General features: G+C 45.5%; 2 protein-coding genes across 3 annotated transcripts in view; one reads left to right on the forward strand and one right to left on the reverse strand.

Moving 5' to 3' along the window:
- The window catches only part of NCOR1 (nuclear receptor corepressor 1), a 143,134-nt gene extending 139,794 nt beyond the window's left edge, over nucleotides 1-3,340 (reverse strand). The window contains exon 1 of the mRNA XM_059048394.2: nucleotides 2,967-3,340. The gene's annotated coding sequence lies outside the window, so the exon portion shown is untranslated. The remainder of the gene's footprint in view (nucleotides 1-2,966) is intronic.
- The window catches only part of PIGL (phosphatidylinositol glycan anchor biosynthesis class L), a 53,540-nt gene continuing 29,059 nt past the window's right edge, over nucleotides 2,602-27,082 (forward strand). Inside the window, exons 1-2 of one of the 2 annotated variants that reach the window (XM_067021767.1) lie at nucleotides 2,602-3,687; nucleotides 14,548-14,647. In XM_067021767.1, the coding sequence (XP_066877868.1) occupies nucleotides 3,450-3,687; nucleotides 14,548-14,647 (338 nt within the window). In that variant the 5' untranslated portion in view covers nucleotides 2,602-3,449. The remainder of the gene's footprint in view (nucleotides 3,688-14,547; nucleotides 14,648-27,082) is intronic. The other variant, XM_059048477.2, reaches the window with a different exon arrangement.

A 27,082-nucleotide genomic window follows, 5' to 3' on the forward strand; every position in this document is an offset into this window, starting at 1 on the left:
CAGGGCAAATTCTTAAGTTTTACTATATGATTAAATCCAACAAGACATCCAGTTAAAAATATTTATTCCTAGGCTTCCCTGGTGGCACGGTGGTTAAGAATCCGCCTGCCAATGCAGGCGACACGGATTCGAGCCCTGGTCCAGGAAAATCCCACATGCTGCGGAGCAACTTAAGCCCGTGCGCGGCAACTACTGAGCCTGCACTCTAGAGCCCGCAAGCCACAGCTACTGAGCCCGTGAGCCACAACTACTGAAGCCTGTGTGCCTAGAGCCCATGCTCCACAACAAGAGAAGCCGGCGCACCGCAACTAGAGAAAGCCCGTGCGCAGCAACAAAGACCCAATCAATGCAGCCAAAAATAAATAAATAAATTTACTTTTAAAACATTTATTCCTCATAGGTCATGGAGAGAATCACGGCTATATAAATATGTCACAGCAGGTTAGCAGGTGTATTTGGTAAGCTGTAATGTGAACACATTTCCCTAATTAGAATACAATGTTTATTTGTTCAATAAACATTTGCAGTGTCAATATCCTAGGCAGTGCCTTCAAGATAAAGTCAGAGAAGGGCCTATCCCGCCCTCAATAGGAGATAAAACAGGTACGTACCTAAATACAAGGTAGAAAGTTTAAATGCCATGAGTGGAGAGGTGCAGCTAAAGCATTTCAGGAGAGAAGAGGGAGCTGTTAACTCTGACACAGAAATATAACCTTTACGATCTCAGTAAAGCAATTTCATAACAGCTCTTTTAGGCTCACAACAGCATCCTAGGAGAGCAGATGTTTTCCTGCTATCATAGATGAGGAAACAAGCAGAAAGACTCATCATGTTCCAAAATGACACAGTTAAAGGAGGAATCAGGACTCTTTGTATTATATTTTCTCTGGGGTAGGAGTCCAACATATGGCAAGCCTTTTGTAAAAGGAAAGAGTATTTTGGTACTGCAAGTAATCACATCTTTATGTATGTATGTGCATATTATTTATATACACGTGTGTGTGTTAACCTTGATTTCCATTAACAGGTGTGCTTAAAGCAAGGCAAAGCAACTGTGTACTATAAATATTAAAATAAATAAATAAACCTCCACTGGATTTTAACAGAAGGAGAAAATAAAGACAACGTTTCTTTCTCCAACAACTTGCTTATTTCTTCTGCAATCTTCACCCATGTCTAAATAATATTCTAAAATTGGTCTGCTCCTGAGACCGGGGAAGTTAGTTCTGCCAATAAATAGCTTTATGAAAGAATACATCAAAACATTTTCAAAAACTATTAAAAATTAAATAATGCCATCAACTCTTCAGTTATCCAAGAGAGAGTCACATGTGACCTATCAGCAGCAGTTATTGATCACGACATGTTGAACGAATGAATGAATATTTGTAGGCATTTTAAAATCCCAGGCCTGTTGCTCTTTACGCAACGTTCCGCCTCCAGTCACCGCCTCACCAAGGTGCACGCAAGGAATGTAAATTTAAGTACAATTAGGATATACTTAGGGAAGCAAATCTGATGCAGGTGAAAACACTAATCCCACAGATTAGAATCACCCACACCTCTACTCTCCACGGGTAACTCTGGAGAAGCGGCACTGTAGCATGCAACATCGGTAAAAGAAAACTGACACTCTCTGAGCAAACACTTCACAAATATCACCTATTCCCACCTCCACCTTTAATACACGACTATACCTAATCCGGCTAATTCGAAGAATTCAATCTCCTCGCCACTAAGACTGGCTTCTCAATTAGTTTCTCGAATCCTTCCTCCCCCCAAAAGAGAATTCACATTAAACAGCAACGATAAAAGGCAGAAGGTACCGGGTTCCGATCTCCACCGTCTCCCCCGCCCTCCCTTCGCCATTACACCCCAAGTGGTTTGGTCGCAAAGGTGAACTAGTTTGCTCTTCAGGCACTTGTCCACCGCTGTCACCCGCCCTGACCCCTTGCACACTCCCGGGCAGCCACCAACTCCACCCCGGAGGGAGAGTAGGCCGCCACCTGCGCCGGCCCCACCCGCGGCCCTGGCCCGCGCCCGCCTCGGGCCCCGCAGCCCGCTCCCCGCAGGACACCCTGGGCGCCCCGGCCCGGCCGCAGCCCATTCTTCCTCCAAACTCCATGAGCCTCCCCCGATCGCTCGGCCCCGCTCCCCGCCGCGCCCGGCTACCCCCGGCCGCCGAGGGCAAGAGGCCGGCGGCTGGGCGGGTCCCGAGCCGCCGGGCCCGCGACGCCCCTCGCCGGCCGGAAAGCCTCCCCTGCGGCCGGTGCCCCGGAGCCCTCGGCGGCCCCGGGCTAGCGGGGGCCCGGAGGCCGGACTGCGGGCGCCGGGCCTACTCACCGGGAGCGGACGAAGCGCGGCGGCCGACGCGGCCCCGGGCCTGAGGGGCAGAACGCGGCCCCGCGCGAGGCCCTGCCCGGGCCCTGGTCGGCGCGGCGAGCCGGGCGCTCACTCCAGTCGCCGCCGCCGCCGCCGCCGCTGCTGCTTCGCCACCTCAGCCGCCATCTTGATTCAACCCCTCTCCTCCGCCCCCCCACCCCCCGGCCCGGCGGCCGCGGCTGAGGCTGCTCCGGCTCCTCCTCCTTCCGGAGGCTGGGAGGCCGACTCCCTCCGCGGGCCGAACTTCCCGGCCCCCTGGCGTACCCCCTCGGCCCGGCGGCGGACCCAGGGCGCTCCCATCGCGCCCGGGGCTCCCCGCGGGCGTGGGAAAGGGAAGGACGCGAGGCCGCGCCCCGGGCCTGAGAGCCCGGGCTGAGGGCGGGAGGGAAGCGGGGGCCCGGGGGGCGCGCGGCCACCCGCGCATCTGCTTCCCGGGCTCAGACTGCGTTCGCAGCGGGCCTGCCAGAAAGGCCGCGCAAGGCCGACCCGCCCGTGAAGCCGGCCCTCCCTCCGGCCCCTCCGAGAAGCGCGGGCCCCAGCGCCCGCCAAGTGCGCTCTCGGCCTCACGCTTCCAGGCAACTGACCGGACGGGCCTCGCCACCGCATACTTTTCCTTTAGAGAAGCCGCCACTCCACATTCCCAGAATTAGGGAGGAGAAACAAAGTCGGTGTTCACCCGGATAATTACGAGAAAGTCCGGGTTTTAAGAAATGAGTGATAAAATGGTGACGTAAAGCCAGGAGGAACTCGCACTGAAGATGTTGAGGGTTCTTTTCAGACGCTTCCCCTTAAGTACCGTGCGGACGGCAAGGGGGCCGGCTCAGCCCTGAAACCGAGCGGGCACGAGAGCTCGTAAAGGCCGCGTAAAGTAGCGGCAGCCCGTGAAGAGGGGCTGGGAGGCGTCCGTGTCCGAGCACACAGCCCGACGCTTAAAGCCTCCGGCCGTTGGAGCAGAACAGCCGGACGGATTTCCACTCGGAACGCGGTTTCCGCGAGCGCTGGTCTCCCGCCGGAGCTGGTCCGGGGGACGCCTCCCCTCCTGCGCAGGCGCAGTGCCTTCTCAGGGCATGGAGGTGGTGGGTCTGCTGCTGTGTGTGGCTGCGGCGGTCCTGGCATGGGGCTTCCTCTGGGTTTGGGACTCCTGGGAGCGAATGAAGAGTTCGGAGCAGGCTGGCCTGCCGGGAGGCGGAAGCCGGACTCTGTTGGTGACCGCGCACCCCGACGATGAAGCCATGTTCTTTGCTCCCACCGTTCTAGGCTTGGCCCGCCTGCGGCACCAGGTGTTCCTGCTCTGCTTCTCCGCAGGTAGGAAGCTGTAGGCGGGGCGCGGGGAGCCGGGGCTGAGAAGGCCTTTAGGCGCCAACCTGTCTCAGTCGACTTCTTCCTGGAGGGGTCTCTGTCGTAGAGAGCCAGGTGAATACACTGGAGGTCCCTTCTCCGGGCGCTTCACCGAGAATCGGTGGCCCCAGCCTGAGGGCTGTAGGGCCGGCTTCCCAGGTGCGTTGGGAGGCGTGGGCAGCGTGCGAGCTCCGCTCTCCGCTAGCAGGATCCGGGAGCTCACATTTGCTTCCATTCAGTACCTACATCCGCGTTGGGAACTGCGACTGTAATCTGTATCCTGTGGAACCTTTTCACTTCCAGGAGGGCCAAGAATAACGGCCAAACAGAATGTGGGCTGTGTCGTGCCTGATCACCCCTTCAGTCCACTTTGTGCTAGAAAGATGCATGTATCAAATTGAAGAGAGAGATCATTAGACTAGAAAATAATCTTATAGGTCATTTTAGAGTTCAACTCCACCGAGCTTTCACTGGGGCCTTTCAAAGAATTAAGTCCTTCTTTACCATACAGAAAAGATAGAATGAGAAAACAGAAATTGACCATGATACTGGGTTATGGTGGTAATTGCACAGCTGTAGAAATGAAATAATTGAAGTGTACATATATAATGGGTGAATTTTATGGTATGTAAAAATCATACGTCAATTAAGCTGTTTTTAACAAATGCCCAGTGACATCCTTTCCCATTTGGTTGTTTCGTACCAGTTCTTTTTCTATACAGATTTTTCTCAATAAGCACATTTTATAAGATTTTATATTTTTCACCGAATATTACCTTTTCATTAATTTCTCAAATATTTATTAAAGATTTTTGTGCACTACTCACTATTAAAATGGCCAGAATCCGGAACACCGACAACACCAAATGCTGGTGAGGATGTGGAGCCAAGGTACTCTCATTCATTGTTGGTGGGAACGCAAAATGGTTCAGCCACTTTGTAAGGCAGTTAGTTTGGTAGTCTCTTGCAAACTTAAACATACCCTTACCAAACCATCCAGTAACAGCCCTCCTTGGTATTTACCCAGAGGAACTGAAAACATGTTCACACAAAAACCTGCACACAGATGTTTATAGAAGCTTTATTCGTAATTGACAAAATTTGGAAGCAACCGAGATGTCCTTCAGTAGGTGAGTGGGTAAATAAACTGTGGTCCATATAGACAATGGAATATTAGAGGCAAAAAGAAATGAGCAAAAAAATAAATAAAAAAAATTTTTTTTTAAAGAAATGAGCTATCAAGCCATGAAAAGGAAGAATTTTAAATGCGTATTACTAAGTGATAGAAGCCAATCTGAAAAGGCTTTGTACTGTGTGATTCCAACTATGTGACAGTCTGGAAAAGGCAAAACTATGGAGACAGTAAAAAGATCAGTGGGGATCGGGGGTTAGGATGAGAGGAAGGATGTATAGACAGAGCAGAGAGGATTCTTAGGGCAGTGAAAACACTCTGTATGGTATAATATAATGATGGATGCGTGTCATTATACAGTTGTCCAGACCCATAGAATGTACAAGACCAGGAGTGAACCCTGATGTAAACCATGGACTTTGGGTGATTATTGTTTGTCAGTGTAGGTTCATTGATTGTAACAAGTGTACCATCTGGTGGGAGATGCTGATAATGGGGGAGGCTGTACGTGTGTGAGGGCAGGGAGTATATGGAAACTCTCTGTACCTTCCCCTCAATTTTGCTGTGAACCTAAAACTGCTCTTTAAAAAAAAGTCTTCATTAAAGAAACGTTTTTAATTTAAAAAAGTCTATCTGCCAGGTATTCTCTGCCCTAGGAATAAAACTGAAATCTAGCTAAGTGAGGACCATGTCCCTCTGAAACTTATATTTTAAATATTTACCTATGTTAATAAGAACTAAATATATAGCCTTTTAAATGGTTTCATACAGATAAACCTTAATTTTGTCAGTCATCCCTTACTATACATATATTTAGGGGTTTTCCCCCCCAGGTTATCTCTATTACAAATAATCTCTTTATGTATACTATTTCTTGATTTGACTAACATTTTTTTCCTTCAAAATCTTTTGTTGCCAGTAAGATTAAACCATTTTTCATAAATATTGAGAATTTCAATCTAAGCACTTTTCTTCTCAGTTTGTGCTATTAAGGATATTAACTGCAAATATATGCAAGTAATGGCCTCATTTTTTTGTTTGCTTTTAATTTTATTTGTTTCATATTACAACTATGGGAAGCAAATTATAAACAAAATTTGTTACAAGATGCCTGGATTTTATTTACAAAGTATTATAGGTACACAGGATTCTTTAATAAATTTCTCCTTATTTTTTAGTAGGTTGGGACCGGAAATCAAAATTTTTTTAAATAAAAAATATAAGACCATGCCTTTGACACACACTAAAACTCAGTATCTTGTTGTCTTTCCTTATTTCCTCTGAATCCAACTTTCTGTTTAAATTGTTTTCTCTTGTAATTTTTTAAATTACTTTTAAAATCCCCAACTCATTTAAAAAAGTGTATGGACTAAACATTACCCACCTTCCTGATTTATTCTAACCTGAAAAACAGGAAGTTAATAACTTGTGATATAACATAATGAAAGCTGTAATTGACAGAAAAAGACTGTGGACTCAAAATGGGGAAAAGCATCAATTCTCTTTTCAGGGAGTTGGATTAAGGAAACTTCTCCAAAGAGCTTTTCTTTTGAGCTGGTCTTTAAAAATACGACTTAAGTATACAGGAAATGGGGGAAGCCATTCAGGGCAATAATAAAAGCATAAGTAAGTTTTGGACTCATTTGAATAACTCATTCTAGCTACATCTCCAGTTTTAAGGGGTAGGGAGAAGCCGGAAAAAATGTATTTTGTTATTAGTGGCTCATTTAATCCTCTCAGCAATCCTATGATAGGCATTACACGCATATATAATTTATTTTTTTCCCTTTTTTTTTTTTTTTTTTTTTTTTTTTTTTCTTTTTGCGGTATGCGGGCCTCTCACTGCTGTGGCCTCTCCCGTCGCGGAGCACAGGGTCCGGACGCGCAGGCCTAGCGGCCATGGCTCACGGGCTTAGTTGCTCCGCGGCATGTGGGATCCTCCCGGACCAGGGCACGAACCCGTGACCCCTGCATCGGCAGGCGGATTCTCAACCACTGCGCCACCAGGGAAGCCCTATTTTTTTCCCATTTTTTAACTGTGGAAACTGAACCACAAAGAAGTTAGGTAACTTGACCAAAGTGAACAGCTAGAACACGGAGGAGCCAGGACCCAGAGGCTCTTTCCTGTTCTAAACCACTGCACCCACACACATTGCCTTGCTGCTGTATCAGTTAAGGAAGTAACCATTTTGATTCCCAGTGTATGTTCCACGAAATACCAGTTCCTCAAGCTGCTCTTAAAAAAACAATGTTAATACCTTGACCTGACAAGTTTAGGGAAATTAACCAGATGTGCTCTCCCCCCTTTGGAGGTGCACGGTCCTTACTAGACTATCAACATCTTGGAGAAGTCTTGCTATAAAAAATTCCCATTTAATTTTGTTTAGTCCAGCATTTCTCCAATTTATGTAACCACTGAAGTACCTATTAATATACACATGAGAGGAAGCCACAGTAGGTAGTAGGGTGTTGTAGAATGCATGTGCTGGAGAATTAACACAGCCAGTTCAGTGTTGTAGCAAGCTCACGCTGGTGGCATATGGAGAACTGTTTGGGGGGAAAGACTGGAGTCGGGGAAACCAGTTCAGCCCATCTTTTCCCCTCCTGACTGCACTGCCACCTCTCCTATGTCAGAGCTCCGTGTATTTCTGATCTGTATACTGTCCCTTCAGTCAGTTTGACATCCCTGTGCCAATATTAGGCTGTACCTTTTACGACACTGTATCTGGTAGGGCCAGCCCTCTGATCTGTTGTTCCTCGGGGTGTGTTTGCCATTTTTGACCTTTTCTTCTTCCAAACACTTTATTTTTTTTTTATAAATTTATTTTTATTTATTTATTTTTGGCTGCATTGGGTCTTCATTTTGCTCCGCACGGGCTTTCCCTAGCTGCGGTGCGTGGGCTTCTCGTTGCGGTGGCTTCTCTTGTTGCGGAGCACGTGCTCTAGGCACTCGGGCTTCAGCAGTTGTGGCACGCGGCCTCAGTGGCTGTGGTGCATGGGCTTAGTTTCTCTGCAGTATGTGCGATCTTCCCCGACCAGGGATCAAACCTGTGTCCCCTACATTGGCAGGAGAATTCTTAACCACTGTGCCATCAGGGAAGTCCCCAAATACATTTTAGAACTAGTTTGGGCATGCTCAAGGAGAAAAAACTTGCTGGCGTTTTTATTGGAATTTCACTGACTCTGTTGATCAATATTGGGAAAAATAGACAGGTTTACAATTTGAAGTCTTTCTGTGTATGATTTTATGGTACGTCTCCTCATTTATATCGGCCTTTTTAAATGTCCTGTAGTAAGTTATAGTGAAGGCCTTACATACACATTGAGATGATTCGTAATTTTGTCCATTAGTCCGTTTGCCATATTCAGAGCTTCTTTTGCAAATATTACAGACTCTCGTTCCTTCCTCATAGTTTGACGTTCTTTTAATTTCTTTTACTATATTAAACACATACCTACTTCCAATAATTCCAATTTCTGCAGTCTTTGTGCCTGGCTCTGCTCTTTGAGTAACTCATTCCGAGTGACTTATTTCCCTGCGTGTTTTGTGATTTTTGTTTTTTTTCAATTGTAAGCACATGTTTCACGGAACCATACCTGTGATAATATTTTGATGTTGATGTTTTGCTTCAGCCAGGCAGCAAAGGGAGCTGCCCATCTTAGATCACTCTAAATTAAAATTTTAGACGGAGACTTTTCAGGCAATAGAGGTAGTGTAAATTCAGGGCCCAGACTCAAGTACATCAGTTGCCTGATGGTGTGTAACAAATTACCTCGGAGCTTAGCGGCTTAAAACAATCATAACACTTTATCATCTCTCGTGGTTTCAGACAGAGAGCAGTTGTCTCTACCCCATGAAGGTTAGCGCCTCAGCTGCAATACCCAAAGGCTGGAGACTGGAAATCACCTGAGTTAGCTAGAGATGTGGGCCAGAACATCCGCACACGGTCAATCCACGTAGCCTGGGCTTCCTCACAGCCTGGTGACTGGGTTCCTGGGCAAGTATGCGAGAGGGCCTGCCCTTGGGGGAGCTGCGTTGCCTGCTGTGGCCTAGCCTTGGAGAGCCCGTAGTATCACTTTGACTGCATTGTGTGTCAAGGCCGTCACAAGTCACATCCAGGCTCAAAGAGAGAAATACCACCTCCTGACGGGAAGCAGCAAGGTTCTAGAGGTGCACGTGGACTAGAATTATTGCAGTGGCTGTATTTGGAAATGACAGTGAGCCACGCCAAGTGAAGGCAAGTGAGTCGTTGACAGTTCTCAGGGGGTGACATTTTTCTTATTTTCCCTTCCGCTAGAAACAAGTCTAAGACACAGAAGTAGCCCCACTGTTTCGGGGGTGGGTTCCCCTAGTTCACCCACTGTAGGTATTGCCTCCTGAGGGTCCTATCTTCGTGTGGCGGTTTCCTTATCCGTGCCCAAGTTTTATCTCCTGTCCCGACTTCAGGCCACCAACTGACCTGGCTTCAGCTCCGCCCTACCTGTCTGGATTTGTGCTTACCTACTGTTTATGACCTCCAAAGACAGCCCTTACTTTCCTGCCAGCTCAGCCATACATTCTAAAACATACTTGCCTTTTATTTCACATGTTCAGGTATTCTATGGGGGTTTCTCCAGACATTTGACTCACCATATTTCCTAAAACAGAACTTATCAGGTTATTTTCACTATTGCTTTTTTTTTTTTTTTTTACCCCTGATTTGTTTTTTGTTTTTTTTTGTTTTTGGTGCGCTAGGTCTTCGTTGCTACGCTAGGTCTTCGTTGCTGCGCTAGGTCTTCGTTGCTGCGCGCGGGCTTTCTCTAATTGCAGCACGTGGGGGCTACTCTTCGTTGCGGTGCGTGGGCTTCTCATTGCAGTGGCTTCTCTTGTTGCAGAGCACGGGCTCTAGGCGTGCAGGCTTCGGTAGTTATGGCGCGTGGGCTCAGTAGTTGTGGCTCTTGGGCTCTAGAGTACAGGCTCAGTAGTTGTGGCGCACGGGCTTAGTTGCTCCGCGGCATGTGGGATCTTCCCAGACCAGGGCTCGAACCTGTGTCCCCTGCATTGGCAGGTGGATCCCTAACCACTGCGCCACCAGGGAAGTCCTTCACTATTGCTTTTTAATCATGAATAATTATTCAAAATTTTCCTTATTGAGATAAATTTAGATCCAGGCTCAAAAGTGTTAGTCTCATCTATTTTACTCTTTTTCTGACCCAATACATTTGGGATTTCTAAAAATATATGATCTTAAGATTGACTGCATCTTATTAAGAATGGGATAAATTAGTAATATTTAAAATATGAATTATGGGAACTTCGCTGGCGATCCAGTGGTTAGGACTCTGCACTTCCACTGCAGGGGGCACAGGTTTGATCCCTGGTTAGGGAACTAAGATCCTGGTTGGGGAACTAAGATTTTTCTGCTGCGTGGCACAGCCAAAAAAATAAAATAAACAAGATAAATATGAATTATGTTTAAGAGAGTGATAGGACTCAAAGGTTACATACCTCTGGCTCTATTTTGTAAAAAAAAAATGTATATATTTCTGTGTATATATATATCTCGAAAATATCGAAAGCTGGGCAAGAAAGCCAGAGGACTAAAAGGATAGAAAAAAAGAATGTTATCAAAATGTTTATGACATGGCCCGCACATGGAGGGCACTCCCCAATAGGCCACCAACCCAGGCCCTGCCCCCTTTTCCTCCTCTTTCCTGTTTCTTTCTGAGAGTCCCCGTTGGCGCCCCGCGCGGTCACAAACCCTTGGCCGAGTCTAGGAGAGTCTTGGTATTCAGTGAACCAAACGGGTGAGTGGCTCTAGAGCCCCCATGCCCATTCACTCGGCTTAGACAGGATTTATCAGTCTGTCTTCAGCTTGAAAGAGATCCTCGCAAATCCAGTCTCTTGGCCTGTCTCCTCTTGCTGCTTCCATCTTTCAAATTGTTCATCAGAGGGACATGATCCTTCCCGTGTGTGTGTGTGTGTGTGTGTGTGTGTGTGTGTACACACACACACACATACGCACATCGTGATTTCTCCACCTGGGCTCTGTGGACACCTTCTAATGGAAGTTGGCCCAGCTCTTTGGGTTTCAGCTCCTGGGGAACCTGGTTCAGGCTTGAGTGATATTGCCTCCTCTTACCTCTCCAGCCTAGGGTTGGTAGTTACTTCCTCCGTCACTACACTCTAGGTCTCTCACTCTTCCCTGTTTGGCCCTCAATTCCTCCATCAGCTACGTTTCAAATTCTTTTTATTAAATTCTTACCGATGTAAATATTTGATATGGTTTCTGTTTTCCTGGGTAGACCCTAAGTGGTACAGAACCTAAACTCCCCCATTTTATAGTTGAGAAAATGTGGACCTTTTTTTTCTTCCCAATACATTTTAGAATTAGCTTAGTCCTGTTCAAGGAAAACCCTTGCTAGCATTCCTGAAACCCAGGAACTTAAGGAATCTCTTCAGGTTCACAAAGTTAGTGGAAGGCCAGGTATTGGGTCCACGATGCCTTGATTCTCAAACCACTTCTCATTCTAACAAATTAAAACTTCCAGGGTAGGAAAATGGGTAACTAGAGGAGTGAGTGAGGGGCTTTTAAAAAAAAAAAATCTATACGGTTTTGTTTCTTTGTGTTTTTAACCATGTAAGTCTTTTTACCTATTTAGAATAAATAAATGAATTTTTAAGGTAAAACAAATGTCTACCTTTATACATTGTGCTGTGTAAATGTGGGTCTTTTACAAAGTGAATTTAATTTCTATTAAATGTCATTATGTTTGCTAGGTATTACTAAGTATTAGTTATCACACATACACACACACACGCACAAAATGTAGTTCTATATAAATAAATCTACATTAATCCCATTTGTTTTCTGCCTTCTAGAATAATGATCTCCAAGCTTTTTTTTTTGGTTACATTTTCCTATTGGTAAAAGCTTTTGAGCATATACTCCCATTATATGTACATTTATTTATAATTATATTAAGTAGCTGGACCACTGAATTAATGTGTACAGTCTAAAACAATGAAAGTTGACATTTATACAGGACAAGGTAAACAAATTAGGAGGAGAAGTTCCAAAACCTTTCCTCCATCCCAGCAGATTGTCCTGTGTACCCCACATGCACCCAGGGGACACTGTTCTAGAGAATTCCAGTCAGGAGCTGCTGGAGGGTCCCAGACACTTACTCCACTGAAGTACCTACGTGTTCACCAGACTGAACGAAAATGTTGAAAATGCTCTCTGACTTCAACTCCCCAACTTGTTCTACGTTCCTCAGTTCAAACACAAAGCAATAAAACCAGCTCCAAAAGCACCTTGGCCTCACTTCTAAGCTGTTTCTCACAACTGTAACCACTGTCTGACGTGCTCGGCCTCTGAGGTTAGGAATCCCGTCACTTGTGTGTGTTAGACTATTTACTCATCACCAAAGATAAGTAACCTTGAGACAAAATGGGAGAGGGGAACCTAAAATATAATGACCATCACAGAAATTGACAATTTCTGACTCAAAAATTTGTGATGAGAACAGTACAAAATTAAGCTATTTTCTGGAGTCTTTGGGGGGTTAGTCCTTTTATCAGATACAATGTAATGACTGTCTCCTATCTGGGTTCAAGCAGTTCAAAACTAGCCCTAGGGTAACCCCTGCCAAAGTTGAAAGGTTTCACTTGGGAGTTTCTGAGTTTTCTGCAGCAGTAAGCAGAGCCACGGCCCGCTCGCGGCCTCTGGAGCACCTACAGTGCGCCGACACCAGGGTGATACAGAGTTGAGCGAGACCGTGGCTTTTCAGGTCAATGACATTTAGGAATCAATAATCAGATCGCGGAGGAAAGTTCATACTTCTGGGCAGACTACTGGAAATGACTGCTTGCCAGGGAACATAGCAGAAGGCTTCCCAGAGGGGATGGCATTTGATCTGGATGATGAGGAAGAATTATAATCCAGGAAGGAAGGAGAGGCGGAGGGCGAAGGTAAAGGTAAAGCAGTGAAGGAAAGAGAAGATAAACGCTGAGCTCCTAACCAGGTAGATGTGTCTTCTCATATCATCCTTAGGAAAGCCTTTGGAGATGGCCATCATCCACCTGCACAGGTACGGAAACCGTGGCTCAGGAAAGCTAAGTAACTAGCACAAAGCACACATGCGGTTACCTGCTGGAGAGTTGAACTAAGGGGGCCGGTAGCTAGATAATTGCTCATAGGGGCAATTTAAGCGGTACCGAAACGTCACTGTATGTTATTTATAAGGATACAGAGCAGTTACTTAACAGAACTGTTCTTGGGAAGTATAGTGTATGTGTTGGGAAAATAAGGAATCCGTAAGCTATTTGGGGTGCTGATGCGGTCCAGATCCTCAGGGACCTGCTGGGATGGCTGGTCACTAAGCTCCGAAGGAGGCTATTTTCCTGTAACACTCAGGAGGAGCAGCCTCTTTAAATAAGTGCTTAACAGATATTTGAAGACCATCAATTTAAAGGGGACCAAGCGACATACACCAGGACAAAACTATAATTCAAGAAGATACACGCACCCCTATGTTCATAGAAGCACTGTTCACAATAGCCAAGGTGGAAACAACCTGAATGTCCATCGACAGGTGAATGGATAAAGACAGTGCGGTTTATACATACAACGGAATACTACTCAGCCATAAAAAAAAGAACGAAATCATGCCATTTGCAGCAACGTGGATGCAACTAGAAATGATCATACTAAGTGAAGTCAGAGAAAGACAAATACCATATTATATCACTTGTACGTGGAATCTAAAATATGGCACAGATGCTTCTACCTACAAAACAGAAACAGACTCACAGACATAGAGAACAGACTTGTGGTTGCCAAGGGGAAGGCGGTGGGGGAGGGACGGACTGGGAGTTTGGGGTCAGCAGATGCAAACTAGTATACATAGGATGGATAAACAACAAGGTCCTACTGTAGAGCACAGGGAACTGTATTCAATATCCTGTGATAAACCTTAATAGAAAAGAATATTTTAAAAAGAACGTATATATGTGTATAACTGAGTCACTTTGCTCTACAGCAGAAATTAACACAACATTGTAAATCAACTATAATTTAAAAAATAAATAAGATTAAATTATAAGGGGCCCAAACAAATAGTGTGTCCAGATGCCTGACTTGTTCTGAGTGGTTATAGAAGGGTCAGTCCTAAATCTGTTTTTTTGTTTGTTTGTTTTGTTGTTGCGGTACGCGGGCCTCTCACTGCTGTAGCCTCTCCCGTTGCGGAGCACAGGCTCCGGACGCGCAGGCGCAGCGGCCGCGGCTCACGGGCCCAGCCGCTCCGCGGCACGTGGGATCCTCCCGGACCGGGGCACGAACCCGTGTCCCCTGCATCGGCAGGCGGACTCTCAACCACTGCGCCACCAGGGAAGCCCTCTAAATCTGTTTAAACTGCAAAGCAGGTGCTCAAAGCCTGTAGCTTGGGGCTGAAAGCTACATAGACAGGCAGGCAGATGGACAGACACAGGGAGAGACACAGAGATGGGGAAGAATTTGAAGGTGATTCTAAAGACTGTTTCTCACAGGAGTGTCTGATAGTAATCCTAGCCTTGCGTTTTCTTCAACTTTTTATCACCACCACAAAATTGTCAGGTAGCTGAAATCCTATAGGGAACAAGATGAGATAAGAATGAGTGAACCGATAGATCTCCACTGAGAAAGAAATCGACAACTATGTATTGTTATCCTCAGGAAATTACTACAATCAAGGGGAGATTCGTAAGAAGGAACTGTTGCAGAGCTGTGATGTTTTGGGGATTCCACCCTCCAACGTAATGATTCTTGACAACAGGTAAACTTATCTTTTAACAAGTGGAAATTCGTTGGCAATAAAAATGCAGTGGTACAGTCAAACGACACAAACATAACGCGGGCAGATAAGAACATCTTACTTGAGAAGTCCACAGAAAATAGTTTCACGCTTGTTTTTAAGTGACAGTGTGATGCAAGTGAATTTTTTCAACTTCTCTTCAGTTTGTCTTAAGATAGCTGCTTCTCTTGAATCTTTAAAAAAAATTATTATAAAAAATTTCAGAGACTTCCCTGGCGGTCCAGTGGTTAAGACTCTGCGCTTCCATTGCAGGGGCCACGGGTTCGATCCCTGGTCAGGGGACTAAGATCCCGTATGCCGCAGCCAAAAAAAAAAATGTCAAAAGTGTAAAGAATAGTATTACGAACCCCACATGCCTGTAATCTGAGACCAGGGATTGTCGAGCCTTTGCCGTACGTACTTCATCTAACCCCACATAACATCTGTTGTGTGTGAAGTTGTGGTTTTTTTGCAGTTATAACTTAGCTGTTATATATATTTTTTTTAATTTTTATTGGAGTAGAGTTGATTTACTCTGTTGTGTTAGTTTCAGGTGTACAGCAAAGTGACTCAGTTATACATATACACGTATCCACTCTTGACATGTATCCACTCTTGTTTAGATTATTTTCCTGTAGAGGCCATTACAGAGTATTGAGTAGACTTCCCGTGCTCTACAGTAGGTCCTTATTAGTTATCTGTTTTATATATAGTGTGTATGTGTCAATCCCAGTCTCTTAATTTATCCCTCCTGTGTGTGAAGTATTTTAAAGAAAACCCAACCATCAGGTTATTCTACCCCTATGTACTTCGGGATCCATCTCTTACGAAGATAGACTTTGGGGCTTCCCTGGTGGCGCAGTGGTCGGGAGTCCGCCTGCCGATGCGGGGGACGCGGGTTCGTGCCCGGGTCCGGGAGGATCCCACGTGCCGCGGAGCGGCTGGGCCCGTGAGCCGTGGCCGCTGAGCCTGCGCGTCCGGAGCCTGTGCTCCGCAACGGGAGAGGCCACGGCAGTGAGAGGCCCGCGTACCGCAAAAAAAAAAAAAAAAAAAAAAAAAAAACTATTTAAGAAGATAGACTTTTTTTTCATGTAGCCACAATGTCATTATTATCCATCTAACAAAATTAATAGTAACAGCAATTCCTTGGTTTCTCCAACACCCAGTCCATTTTGAGCTACTCCAAGTAGCTCAAAAATTAATGTCTTGGTTTTCCCTGGTGGTGCAGTGGTTGAGAGTCTGCCTGCCGATGCGGGGGACGCGGGTTTGTGCCCCGGTCCGGGAGGGTCCCACGTGCCGCGGAGCGGCCGGGCCCATGAGCCATGGCCGCTGCGCCTGCGCGTCCGGAGCCTGTGCTCCGCAACGGGAGAGGCCACGACAGTGAGAGGCCCGCGTACCACAGAAAAAAAAAAAAAAGGATGTCTTTTCACAGTTGGTTGGTTCAAATCGGGATGTAAACAAAGTGCACACATTATACCTGGTTGATATTCTGCGTATCCCTCCCCCCACCAACCCTGTCACTGATTGTTGAAAACCTGAGTCAGTTGTCGTACAGAAGGATTTGTCTGTCTGCTCCTGCGTGGTTTTACCTAAGTAGTTCCTCTATCCTCTATACTTCTTGCAAACTGGAAACGAACGCTAACTTTCGGGGGCAAGAAGCTGCACTATGTACTCCCTGTTCCGTCATTTCAGGACATGTACAATCTGTCTCACTTTTAGTCACGCATGTGACTATCTGTCACACGTACTGGGTGCCTCACTCTCAGCGAGCTCACGTGGCAAATGGCCGCCCCTTTCACTGGAAAGACCCACATCAGCCTTTCACACGGTGCCTTCACGAATCCTTAATTAACTAGAAGTTGCAAAATGGTGACTTTCTAAATGTCTCCTCTGTTCCAAATGTATTAGCTATATATTCTCCTATAAAGCAGAACTTTATCAACTGGGGCTATTTAGTTACCCTGATAGGTACTTTGATCCCAAAAGACAAGCTAAATGCTTAATTCTTTCCCTTTAATCGCCGTTTTCAGAATAGGAGTTGACCCCCTACATGCCTCCGATGGTAACCCACTGTTTGTTTGTTTCTTGGATGGGGAGGCCACTGCTTTATTTCATTAGGAACTCCTGTGTTCATGTGTCGGGTTTTTCAGTTTAAGTCATTGTGTTCTTTGATACTCCAGTTGTCTCCTCTTTGGCCTCTTCATGTTGGCTCATGCATCCTTTCAATAAGAAACGAAGACTCTGACTTAATCTATTACAATTTTTACATCTCCCGAAGATCACGCAGCTTCAGCAACATCCCCTACTTTGAAGATGCTATAGTAGGGGGTTAGTAAACTTGTTAAAAATAAATACTTTCAGGAAGCCAGTTTGAAGATTCAAGGAAACCAGGTATCTTAGGCTGCTCAGGCTGCCATGGCAAAATACCAGAGACTGGGTGGCTTCAACAACAGAAGTGGTTTTTTAAATTATTATTTCTTTATTTGGTGGTGCTGGGTCTTAGTTGTGGCACGTGGGCTCCTTAGTTGCAGCAGGCGGGCTCCTTAGTTGTAGCATGCAAACTCTTAGTTGTGGCATGCACGCAGGATCCAGTTCCCTGACCAGGGATCAAGCCCGGGACCCCTGCATTGGGAGCGCAGAGTCTTAACCACTGAGCCACCAGGGAAGTCCCCAGAAATGTATTTTTTTCTCACAGTTCTGGAGGCTGGAAGTATAAGATAAAGGTGCAGCAGGGTCGATTTCTGGAGAGAGTTTGCTTCTTGGTGTGCGGATGGCCGTCTCCTCACTGCTCCCATGTAGCAGAGAGAGAGAAGTTTCTCTCTTCCTCTTATAAGACCACCAGTCTTATAGGGTTAGGGTCCCACCATTAAGACCTCACTTAACCTTAATTACCTCCTAAAGACCCCGTCTCCAAATACAGTCACATTGCGGGTTAGGGCTTCAACATATGAATTTGGGGAGGACACAATTCAGTCCCTAGCAGCATGCAACTTTTAGTCTTTCAGCTTCTCATTTCCTAACCCAGAAAAAGCAGAGCTTTGGAATCTTGCTTTGGGTTATTTAGATGGGTCAAAGAGAAGAACGAAGGGGAGAGAGAAGAGAAAAAAGTTTTATGGAGGACCCACACTCGGAATAATAATGGTAAATGTATATTAAACTGTTATTGTCAGTGCCAAAGACCATACTAAATACGTGATCTTAAAACCTTCAAAATAATCCAATTACTTCTTCCATGTGATAGATAAGAAACAGGCCTAGTGAGAGGTTGAGTCCTTTGCCAGGGGTCACCCAGCTAATATGTGGTAGAGCTGGCGTTCCAGCTGAGGCTCTCTGGTCACTGTGCTTTGTCAACTCCACGAAGGACTCACAATCTCACAAAGGTCATCTCATTTAATTCTTCCACTAACTGTAGAAAGATAGGTCTTTATTATCCTTTTTTAGTTTCACACAAAGAAACTAAAGCTTAAGAGACTCATCTGAGGCCAGACATTTAACAAATGGCAGTCAGTGCTAGGACTCGAAAGCAGAAAGGAAGACAGAATTGATTCCTGACTTTCTGCGAGAAAATAGGTCACCACTTTGTTAGTATATTTGAAAGACCAATGTGTGTTTAAGAGAACATTTGGTTGATGTTGTGTGCTTTCTTCCATTGTTCTGAACTTCGAGGCTGGATTTCAGGGAGACATTTAGCCAGAGGAGCTCAGTCAAGTAAACCCTTATCCAGGGACTTCACTGGTGGCGCGGTGGATAAGACTCCATGCTCCCAATGCAGCGGGCCCAGGTTTGATCCCTGGTCAGGGAACTAGATCCCACGTGCATGCCACAATTAAGAGTTTGCATGACACAACTAAGGAGCCCACGTGCTGCAACTAAGGAGCCCGCCTGCTGCAACTAAGAGCCTATGCGACCAAATAAATAAATAAATATTTTTTTAAAAAGTAAACCCTTGGGCCTCCCTGGTGGCGCAGTGGTTGAGAGTCCACCTGCCGAGGCAGGGGACACGGGTTCGTGCCCCGGTCCGGGAAGATCCCACGTGCCGCGGAGCGGCTGGGCCCGTGAGCCATGGCCGCTGAGCCTGTGTGTCTGGAGCCTGTGATCCACAAAGGGAGAGGCCACAACAGTGAGAGGCCCGCGAACCGCAAAAAAAAAAAAAAGTAAACCCTTATCCAACCCCTTAAAGAGGGAAAAAAGTTCAGGTCTCAAGACGAGAAGGCTCTCAGTAATCAGACAACCAAATGGATACTTTGGGTAATTTTACCTAGCTCCTTAATATCTGTGGGTTCTGCTAATTTAATGAATCATATGATATTTAACTGCATGTTATTAACAGATGCATATTAAGTGCCTGGACTGGGAAAGGAGGCGCTGTGCTAGATGCTGAAGAAAGAGAAGAACAGTTCAGGGTCCAGGAGACGGGTACTAGGTGTTGGCCTGACAGTCACCACTGCTGAGTTTGCAGAAACATTCATTGTGCCAAGGTTCAGGCCTAGAAGGGGCTTAGAGACCCTCTCCAGGTTACTTGGGAATTGAATGCGATTGGGAAATGTCACCTACAGATTTAGTATTCATTTGTTGCTTTTGTGCCTCTTAGGATATTAGGAAGAGTCCACAGCATTATTTCATTTACATTTCAAAACAAAACAAAAAGTAAACACACATTTCTGTACATATAGATAATTTGTAAAAGAACATATACCAGACTCGTTAATAGTAGCTGGTACTTAACTGGACCAGGCAGGGACACTTGCACTTCTTAATTCCACAGAATTCTGTACAGTTTTATTTTGCTTTTGCTTTTTTAGGAAGCCTATATTACTTTTTAAAGTACAAGCAGAAACGCACATATATGGAATCTAAAAAAAAAAAAAAGGTACTGATGAACCTAGAGCAGGACAGGAATAAAGATGGAGATGTAGAGAACGGACTTGAGGACACGGTGGGGAAGGGTAAGCTGGGACGAAGTGAGAGAGTAGCGCTGACGTATACACAGCGCCAAATGTGAAATGGACGGCTAGTGGGAGCTGCTGCATAGCACAGGGAGATCAGCTCAGTGCTTTGTGACCACCTAGAGGGGTGGGATAGGGAGGGTGGGAGGGAGGGAGATGCAAGAGGGAGGGGATATGGGGATGGATATATGTCTACACATGGCTGATTCACTTGGTTGTACAGCAGAGACTAACACAGCACTGTAAAGCAACTATACTCCAATAAAGATGTGAAAACAAACAAAAAAAAGTACAAGCAGACCTCAGACATATCACAGGTTCAGGTCCAGCCCACTGCAATAAAGGAAATATCACAATAAAGCAAGTCACAGGAACGTTTTGGTTTCCCAGTGCATATAAAAGTTATGTCGACACTATAGTGTATTAAGTATGCGGTAGCATTATGTCTAAAAGGACAACATACATAGCTTAATTAAAAAATAGATATCATCTGAGCCTTCAGCGAGTTGTAATAATAACATCAAAGATCATTGATCCTAGATCACCATAATAAATATGATGATAGTAATGAAAAAGCTTGAAAGGTTACAAGAATTACTGAAATGTGACACAGAGACACGAAGAGCACAAATGCTGTCAGAAAAGTGGCGCCAACAGACTTGCTCTCACACGGTTGCCACAAACCTTCAATTTATAAAAAAAAAATGCAGCATCTCTGAAGCGCAATGAAGTGAAGCACAGTGAAACGGTTATATTGATGTATTATATTTTTTAAAGACTACTCCACCTAAGGAATAAAACGTTCTTCCCTCTGTACTCAGCTTCTGTCCCTACAAGTGAAGGCTAAATTAGGAATAACTCTGCGTACGTTTCGATAATATTTGATTTGATAAGTTCAAAACATAGAATAGAATTCCTTGAAAAGATAACAATGCTTTTAAGCCTCTTTATAAACACTGTGCTTGTCTCCTGGGCCTCATTCTGGAGGGGTGAGTGGGCACAGGGTCAGATAAGCTGCTCCAAAGGGCTCTGGCTGGAAATGCGGGGTTCACGGGGGGGCCTGATTGTGACAGAATAAAACAAAGCAGACCCTCCGGTTCTAACCCAGGCCCATTAACATGCTTCCGGGCCCAATGACCAACTGTTGGGCAAAACTTGCGGGGTCTCAGAGCTGACGGTGGTCTGATCCCTGCTGCCAGCGTCCTGCACCTGCGATGCCACGTCACCGCTATTCCCACACCCAAAACAGGGAGGACTCCCAGCGCCCCAACCTGTGTCCTCGTATGTAAGCTGGGCGGCAAACACACCACGCTCTCCTCTGCGTCCACACCCATGCGTGTGCCTGGCCCTTTTCCACACGCTTCCTCTTCCCAGCAGCCCACACCCTGGCCCTCTAGCAAACTCCTCTTCATCCTTCAAACCCCAGCTCAAGATTACCTTAGACTCTGCAGCACCATCCCTGATTTGCCCAGATTTTCTTAGGCACTTTGGTTATAGTCTCATTGTCCCGTTCTATCCTAGCACATACACTAGTTTTTTAATCTGCGCCATAAGCCCCTCTGTATCTTTTATCCCCGTATCCGCACCCTCTGTCTGAACCCTTGACACGCGGTAGTTGCTCAGTTCATGTTTGTTGAATAAATGAATGACCCCGCTTATACCAGAAGCTTTCTTCCCGTGGCAGCACGTACATGTGTGGTCTCGAGAACTTGGATGTCCCAGACCCCCTTCCTCACTTTTTCTTCATTTACCCAGAAATGGTGACTAGCAAAGCAATTTCTGAGACTTCAGTGAAACTGTTTTCACTTTTTAATTAAGTGAAACAGTCTTGATCCCTGACTTGGCGTAGTTATTTTTAACCTTCTGGAAAGTCCTAAATGAGTACTTTGGTTTGGAAGAATTTTTCTACATCTCTTGATTTTTGCCATTCTGTAAGCTTGGCTCCACTGTCCTAAGGGTTCAGCATCATGAAAATCTCATTCCCAGTGCTTGTCTTAACATCATTCCGGCATTAACAAGCCCAAGACTTTGACAGGCTAATTTGAGCTGAACAAGGAAACAGAATCCAGTACCTAGTATGAAACGTAAATGAGCCTGGCTTGCTAGCAGTTCCTGGAAGTCTTTGTGTTTTCCAATAAATCCAGGCAAATCATACAGTGAAAGAGAAGCCACAAAGCAGAGAGTCTGGGACTGTTGGGGTCATGTTTGTAATTAAACCCCCCCCCCTCTCTCTCAAGACCCAGTAAGAGCCTTCCCCCTCCAAAAACCGGAAAAGACCGTATGCCGCCTGCCAGAGTGGATCTGACCAAGCGTCCTCTCACTATAAGACATGAAAACAAAGCTCCACGCAGGCTTTCTCCAAATACACAAAGAAGAGCCTGGGCACAGGGCAAGGGCACAGCTCCAGTCCCAGTTGGCAAGAGCAGGGCAGGGCTCCCGTCCTCCCAAAGGGCACGAAGGACAGGAATGTTTCCTAGAAAAGGAACCAGGGGAGGAGGCCTGATACCGAGCTACTGTGTGACTGTGGAAAGCCGCTTCCCTGCTACTTCAAAGGCGGGTTATTCTGGGAGCTGAAGGGAGGCTGGGTCTTTAAGTCACATGACTGGTCTTCAAGTCACATAAGCCCCATGAGTCAGTATAGAAGTAGAGTGGGACCAGGGACGGTGGCCTTAACAGAGCGTGTATTTGTGGCTGATTCTACTCCTTGGAAGAGGCTGCAAATATACCACAAAAATAGGATTCAAGGTGACTGTGTATTGTGATATTCATTACAGCACTCTTCATAATAGCAAAAAGCTGGTAGCAACCTAATTTAGCAGCAGGCAGTTAATTCTATAGCCACAGTGAGAACATTAAGCCACAATTCAGAGTCTTCTCTGCAGTTAATAACCCAGGAAGATGTTCATAATATAATGTTGAGTTTAAAAAGCAGTGTATACTTTCTTGACACTTTTCTGTATTTTCCATAGTTTTGATAGTGAGCATACATTACTTGTAAACCAAAAGTTTCATTAGGTTTATTTTAAAATATATTATTTCTGGGAATTCCCTGGCGGTCCAGTGGTTACGCCATCCGAAACTTCTACTGAATGTTACTGTCTTCAACTGCAGCTCTTCAGATATTCTCTTTCCTGTACCACGGAGGCACCTGTATTTTTCGTGCATTTTCTTTTTTAAAGTTCATTTTGTTTATTTAATTTTGGCTGCACTGGGTCTTGTTGCTGCACACGGGCCTTCTCTAGTTGCAGCGAGCGGGGCCTACTCTCTGTTGCAGTGCGATGGCTTCGCGTTGCGGTGTCCTCTCTTATCGCAGAGCACGGGCTCCTAGGCTCGCGGGCTTCAGTAGTTGTGGCGCACGGGCTTCAGTAGTTGTGGCGCACGGGCTTAGCCGCTCCGCGGCACGTGGGATCTTTCCGGACCGGGGCTCGAACCCGTGTCCCCTGCGTTGGCAGGCGGATTCCTAACCACTGCGCCACCAGGGAAGCCCTTGTGTTTTTTTCTCATTCGCCTTTTGGTACTCTGCTGGGACAAGGAGACATGATGTCACAGCACCAGAAATAGCTTATCAACATGATTCTCCTTCAAAGTGTGCTTCTCCTTGACCAGTATTCTCTCTGGTTCTCACGGTGCTAATCAGAGAGGACTGGTGCTGCTGAGGATGGTGAGGCTTGATTCTGAGTGACTTTCACATCCTGCTAAAAGCAGATGCAAGGTGGAGCATCTGCCGGCCAGCTGTACGCCCCCCTTTCCGAGGCAGATCTTACCGTATTAGGCGGGTATGTTTACGTTTTCTGATTTTCTGATATGCTGGGGTTTTTTTGCTTCATCAAAGTTGATGCTCTATAACTGTTATTCCTTTTGTTGTTTTCGATGGAGTTTGAGGGAAGAGAGTGAAGTGGAAATGTTACTGGCACTGTAAGTGAAAGTCCATATTCCCCCTTAAACGGAGTCCTGCTAATAGCAGTTCAAGGGAGAATGAGTAAGAGGAAGTCAAGACCAGAGGAAAGAAAGTGAGGGAAGTGCAGTGTGACGGAAAGAGCTCTGGTCCGGGGGCCATGAAATGGGGCTTCAGGTTGCAGCTCTGCCACAAACCGGCCGTGCTCCCTTTGGCAAATAATGTCCCCTCTCTGGGCTTTTCTTTTCTTCTACATACAATGACTGGATGAGACGGCTACCCTACCACAAGCGCCTAGACCTTATGCGGAGCAGAGCGGGACACGTTTAGACATGGTTGTTCTTCTGCAAATGGAGGTTTATGTGCTCAGCTTGGCGATATAGCTGACATACTTTTAAGTGCTTTCCATTTTGCTAAGCACTTGTACATTTCATGACCTCCACGGCAGACTGTGTCCACTGTGACATGCTGGGGTCCTTGCATCAGAAAAGCTGAATAGAGATGTAGAAAACTAAACAGCAGACCTTTTAATAACCAAATACCGTAGATTGGGTGGCTCACAAACAGCAGAAATTTATGTCTCCACAGTTCTGGAGGCTGAGAAGTCCAAGATCAGAGTGTAAGCAGATTTGGTGTCTGGTGAGGGCCTGTTTACTGGTTCACAGATGGCTCTCTTCTTGCTGTATCCTCTCCTGGCAAAAGAGGCAAGGGAGCTCTCCGGGGTCTCTATTATAAGGACACTAATCCCACGCATGAGGGCTCTGCCCTCATGACCTCATCACCTCCCAAAGGCCCCGCCTCCAAATACCACCCCGTTGGGGACACAGGTTTCAACACACAGATTTTGAGGGGACACAAATATTCAGTCTACGGCATCTACAAAAATTGTACCAGGAACCAAAAACTTCGGATAAGAGGCAACTAATTCTCTACCACGCACGTCTTATAGGCAGAGTGTTAGGATCCAGAAGAAAGGTTATTGGGTCCGTTTGTCAGATTATTTCTCCATAACACCAAGTTCCAAGAAATAATTCTTAGTCATTTGTGGGATGTTCCAGAGAGCCCTTGGGATAAGAAAAATTGCAGCTGCCTCCTGTATGTGTTGCAATTTAAGACACTGTGGTAGTACTTTGGCAAAACTGTCATGGTGGGATAGACCTAGTTCTGCAAGGCCGAGCCACAGCTTAACTAGCCAGTTTCTGTACTGGAAGGATTTATAGGACTTATTCTTTTTTAGGTTTTCTTTTTCTTTCTTTTTTTAATAATACTGTTACCCTCGTACATACAGTCAGTTGGTTTTCAACAGGGCTGCTCAGACAGTTCAATGAGGCAATGATACTCTTTTCCACAAATGGAGATCCACATACGAAAGAACAAACTCGGACCCCTTCCCTACACTAAACCCCAAAATTAGCTCAAAAAGACCTAAATATAAGAGTTAAAACTATAAAACTCTTGAAAGAAAATATAGGAGCAAATCTTCATGAGCTTGGGTTAGGCAAAGCCCTCTTAGATATGACACCAAAAGCATATACAACCAACAAAAGAAAAAATAGACTTCATCATCAAAATTAAAAACTTTAGTGCCTGACGCATACTCTCAAGAGAGTGAAAAGACAACTCACAGAATGAGAGAAAATATTTGCAAATCATGTATCTGATAAGGGATTAATATCCAGATATAGATAGATAGGTAGATAGATATAAATGTAATATACCTTATATACTATATATAGTATAGTATACATAACAGATAAAATAATATATAAAGGACTTGAATAGCTAATTCTCCAAAGAAGATATACAAATGGCCAATAAGCATAGGAAAAGATGTTCAATATCATTAGTCATTACAGGAATAGAAATCAAAACCACTGTGAGACACTACTTCACACCGACTAGGTTGACCATTTTTTAAAAATAAAATTAAGGGCTTCCCTGGTGGCGCAGCGGTTGAGAGTCCGCCTGCCGATGCAGGGGACGCGGGTTCGTGCCCCCGTCCGGGAGGATCCCACATGTCGCGGAGCGGCTGGGCCCGTGAGCCGTGGCCGCTGCGCCTGCGCGTCCGGAGCCTGTGCTCCGCAACGAGAGAGGCCACAACGGTGAGAGGCCCGCGTACCGCAAAAAATAAATTAGTTAATTAATTAAATTAAATTAAAAGGGAAATACCAAGTGTAGGCCAGGATTCAGAGAAATTGGAGCCCTCATGCACTGGTGGGTTTGTAAAATAGTTCAGTCGTCTTGGAAAACAGTTTGGCCACTTCCTCAAAAACTTAAATACAGAATTACCATTACCCAGCAATTCTATTCCAAAGCAAAGACCTAAAAGAATTGAAAACAGACATTCAAACAAAAACGTGTACATGAATGTTCACAGCAGCACTGTACACTGTAGTCAAAAGTTAGAAACAACTCAAATTCCCATCAGCTGATGAACGGGCAGACAAAATGTGGGCTGTCCACACAGTGGGATAGTATTCAGCCACAAAAAGGAGTGAAGTGCCGACACACGCTACAGTGCGGATGAACCGAAACAGAAGCCAGAGAACAAACAGCCACATAGTGTACGAGTCTGTTTATCTGCAACACCCAGGACAGGCCAATCCATGGAGACAGAGTAGATTTGTGGCTGCCAGGGGTGGGGAGGAGAGGGGAGTGGGGAGGGACTCATAATGGGGTTTATTTTTTTTTGAGGTGATGAAAATGTCCTAAAACTGACTGCAGTGACAGTTACACGACTCTGTTAACATACTAAAATCAAAAACACATGGAATTGTGCACTTTAAGTGAGTGAATTGCATGGCATGTGAATTATATCTCAACCAAGCTGTTATGAAAATAATAGTAACATTTAATAATGGAACATTTACAGTGTTCATTGTAAAAACAAGCAGTACAAAAAAATACGTCAAGTGAATAAAATGAATGTCTCCTTCCATACACTTCTCTCCTCAGAAGAAACCACTGTTAACCTCTTGATGTGTAAACTTCCATACCTTCAATACTTCACAAATATATATTTGCATACAAGCACAGATAGAGCTCATTTTTCAGTACTGCATGATAGTCCATGGGATACCTGTATCATCATTTATTTGACTAATAAAACTGTCCCGTGGCCTTGCTAGAAACATCATTAACCTCGTGAAATAAATCCCCATGGCCGCTCACTCTGGCGTGATACATAGAGTAGAAGACTGACTAGTCATACACCAGTGTCTGCAGTGTGGGCTTCCTGTCCACCTCCAGGATTAGACCTGAGGGTCTTCCATCACTTCGTCTTTTGTGCCAGGTAGTGCTGGGCAGCTGACAGCTGCGTGTTAGAAATCATGGCTTTGGGGCCGTCCCTGGCGGCCCGGCGGTTAAGACTCCGCACTCCCAGTGCAGGGGGCCTGGGTTCTATTCCTGGTCGGGGAGCTAGATCCCACACGCGTGCTGCAACTAAGAGTTCACATGCCACAACTAAGACCCGGCGCAGCCAAATAAATTAATAAATAAATAAAATATTTTTTAAAAAAAAAATCATGGCTCCGTAGCTACACGGTAGGGGTGCTGCTTGCCTCCCTCACAGGCCCC

This window comes from Kogia breviceps, chromosome 19 (genome assembly GCF_026419965.1).
Source record: "Kogia breviceps isolate mKogBre1 chromosome 19, mKogBre1 haplotype 1, whole genome shotgun sequence".
Classification (NCBI taxonomy): Eukaryota; Metazoa; Chordata; class Mammalia; order Artiodactyla; family Physeteridae; genus Kogia; species Kogia breviceps.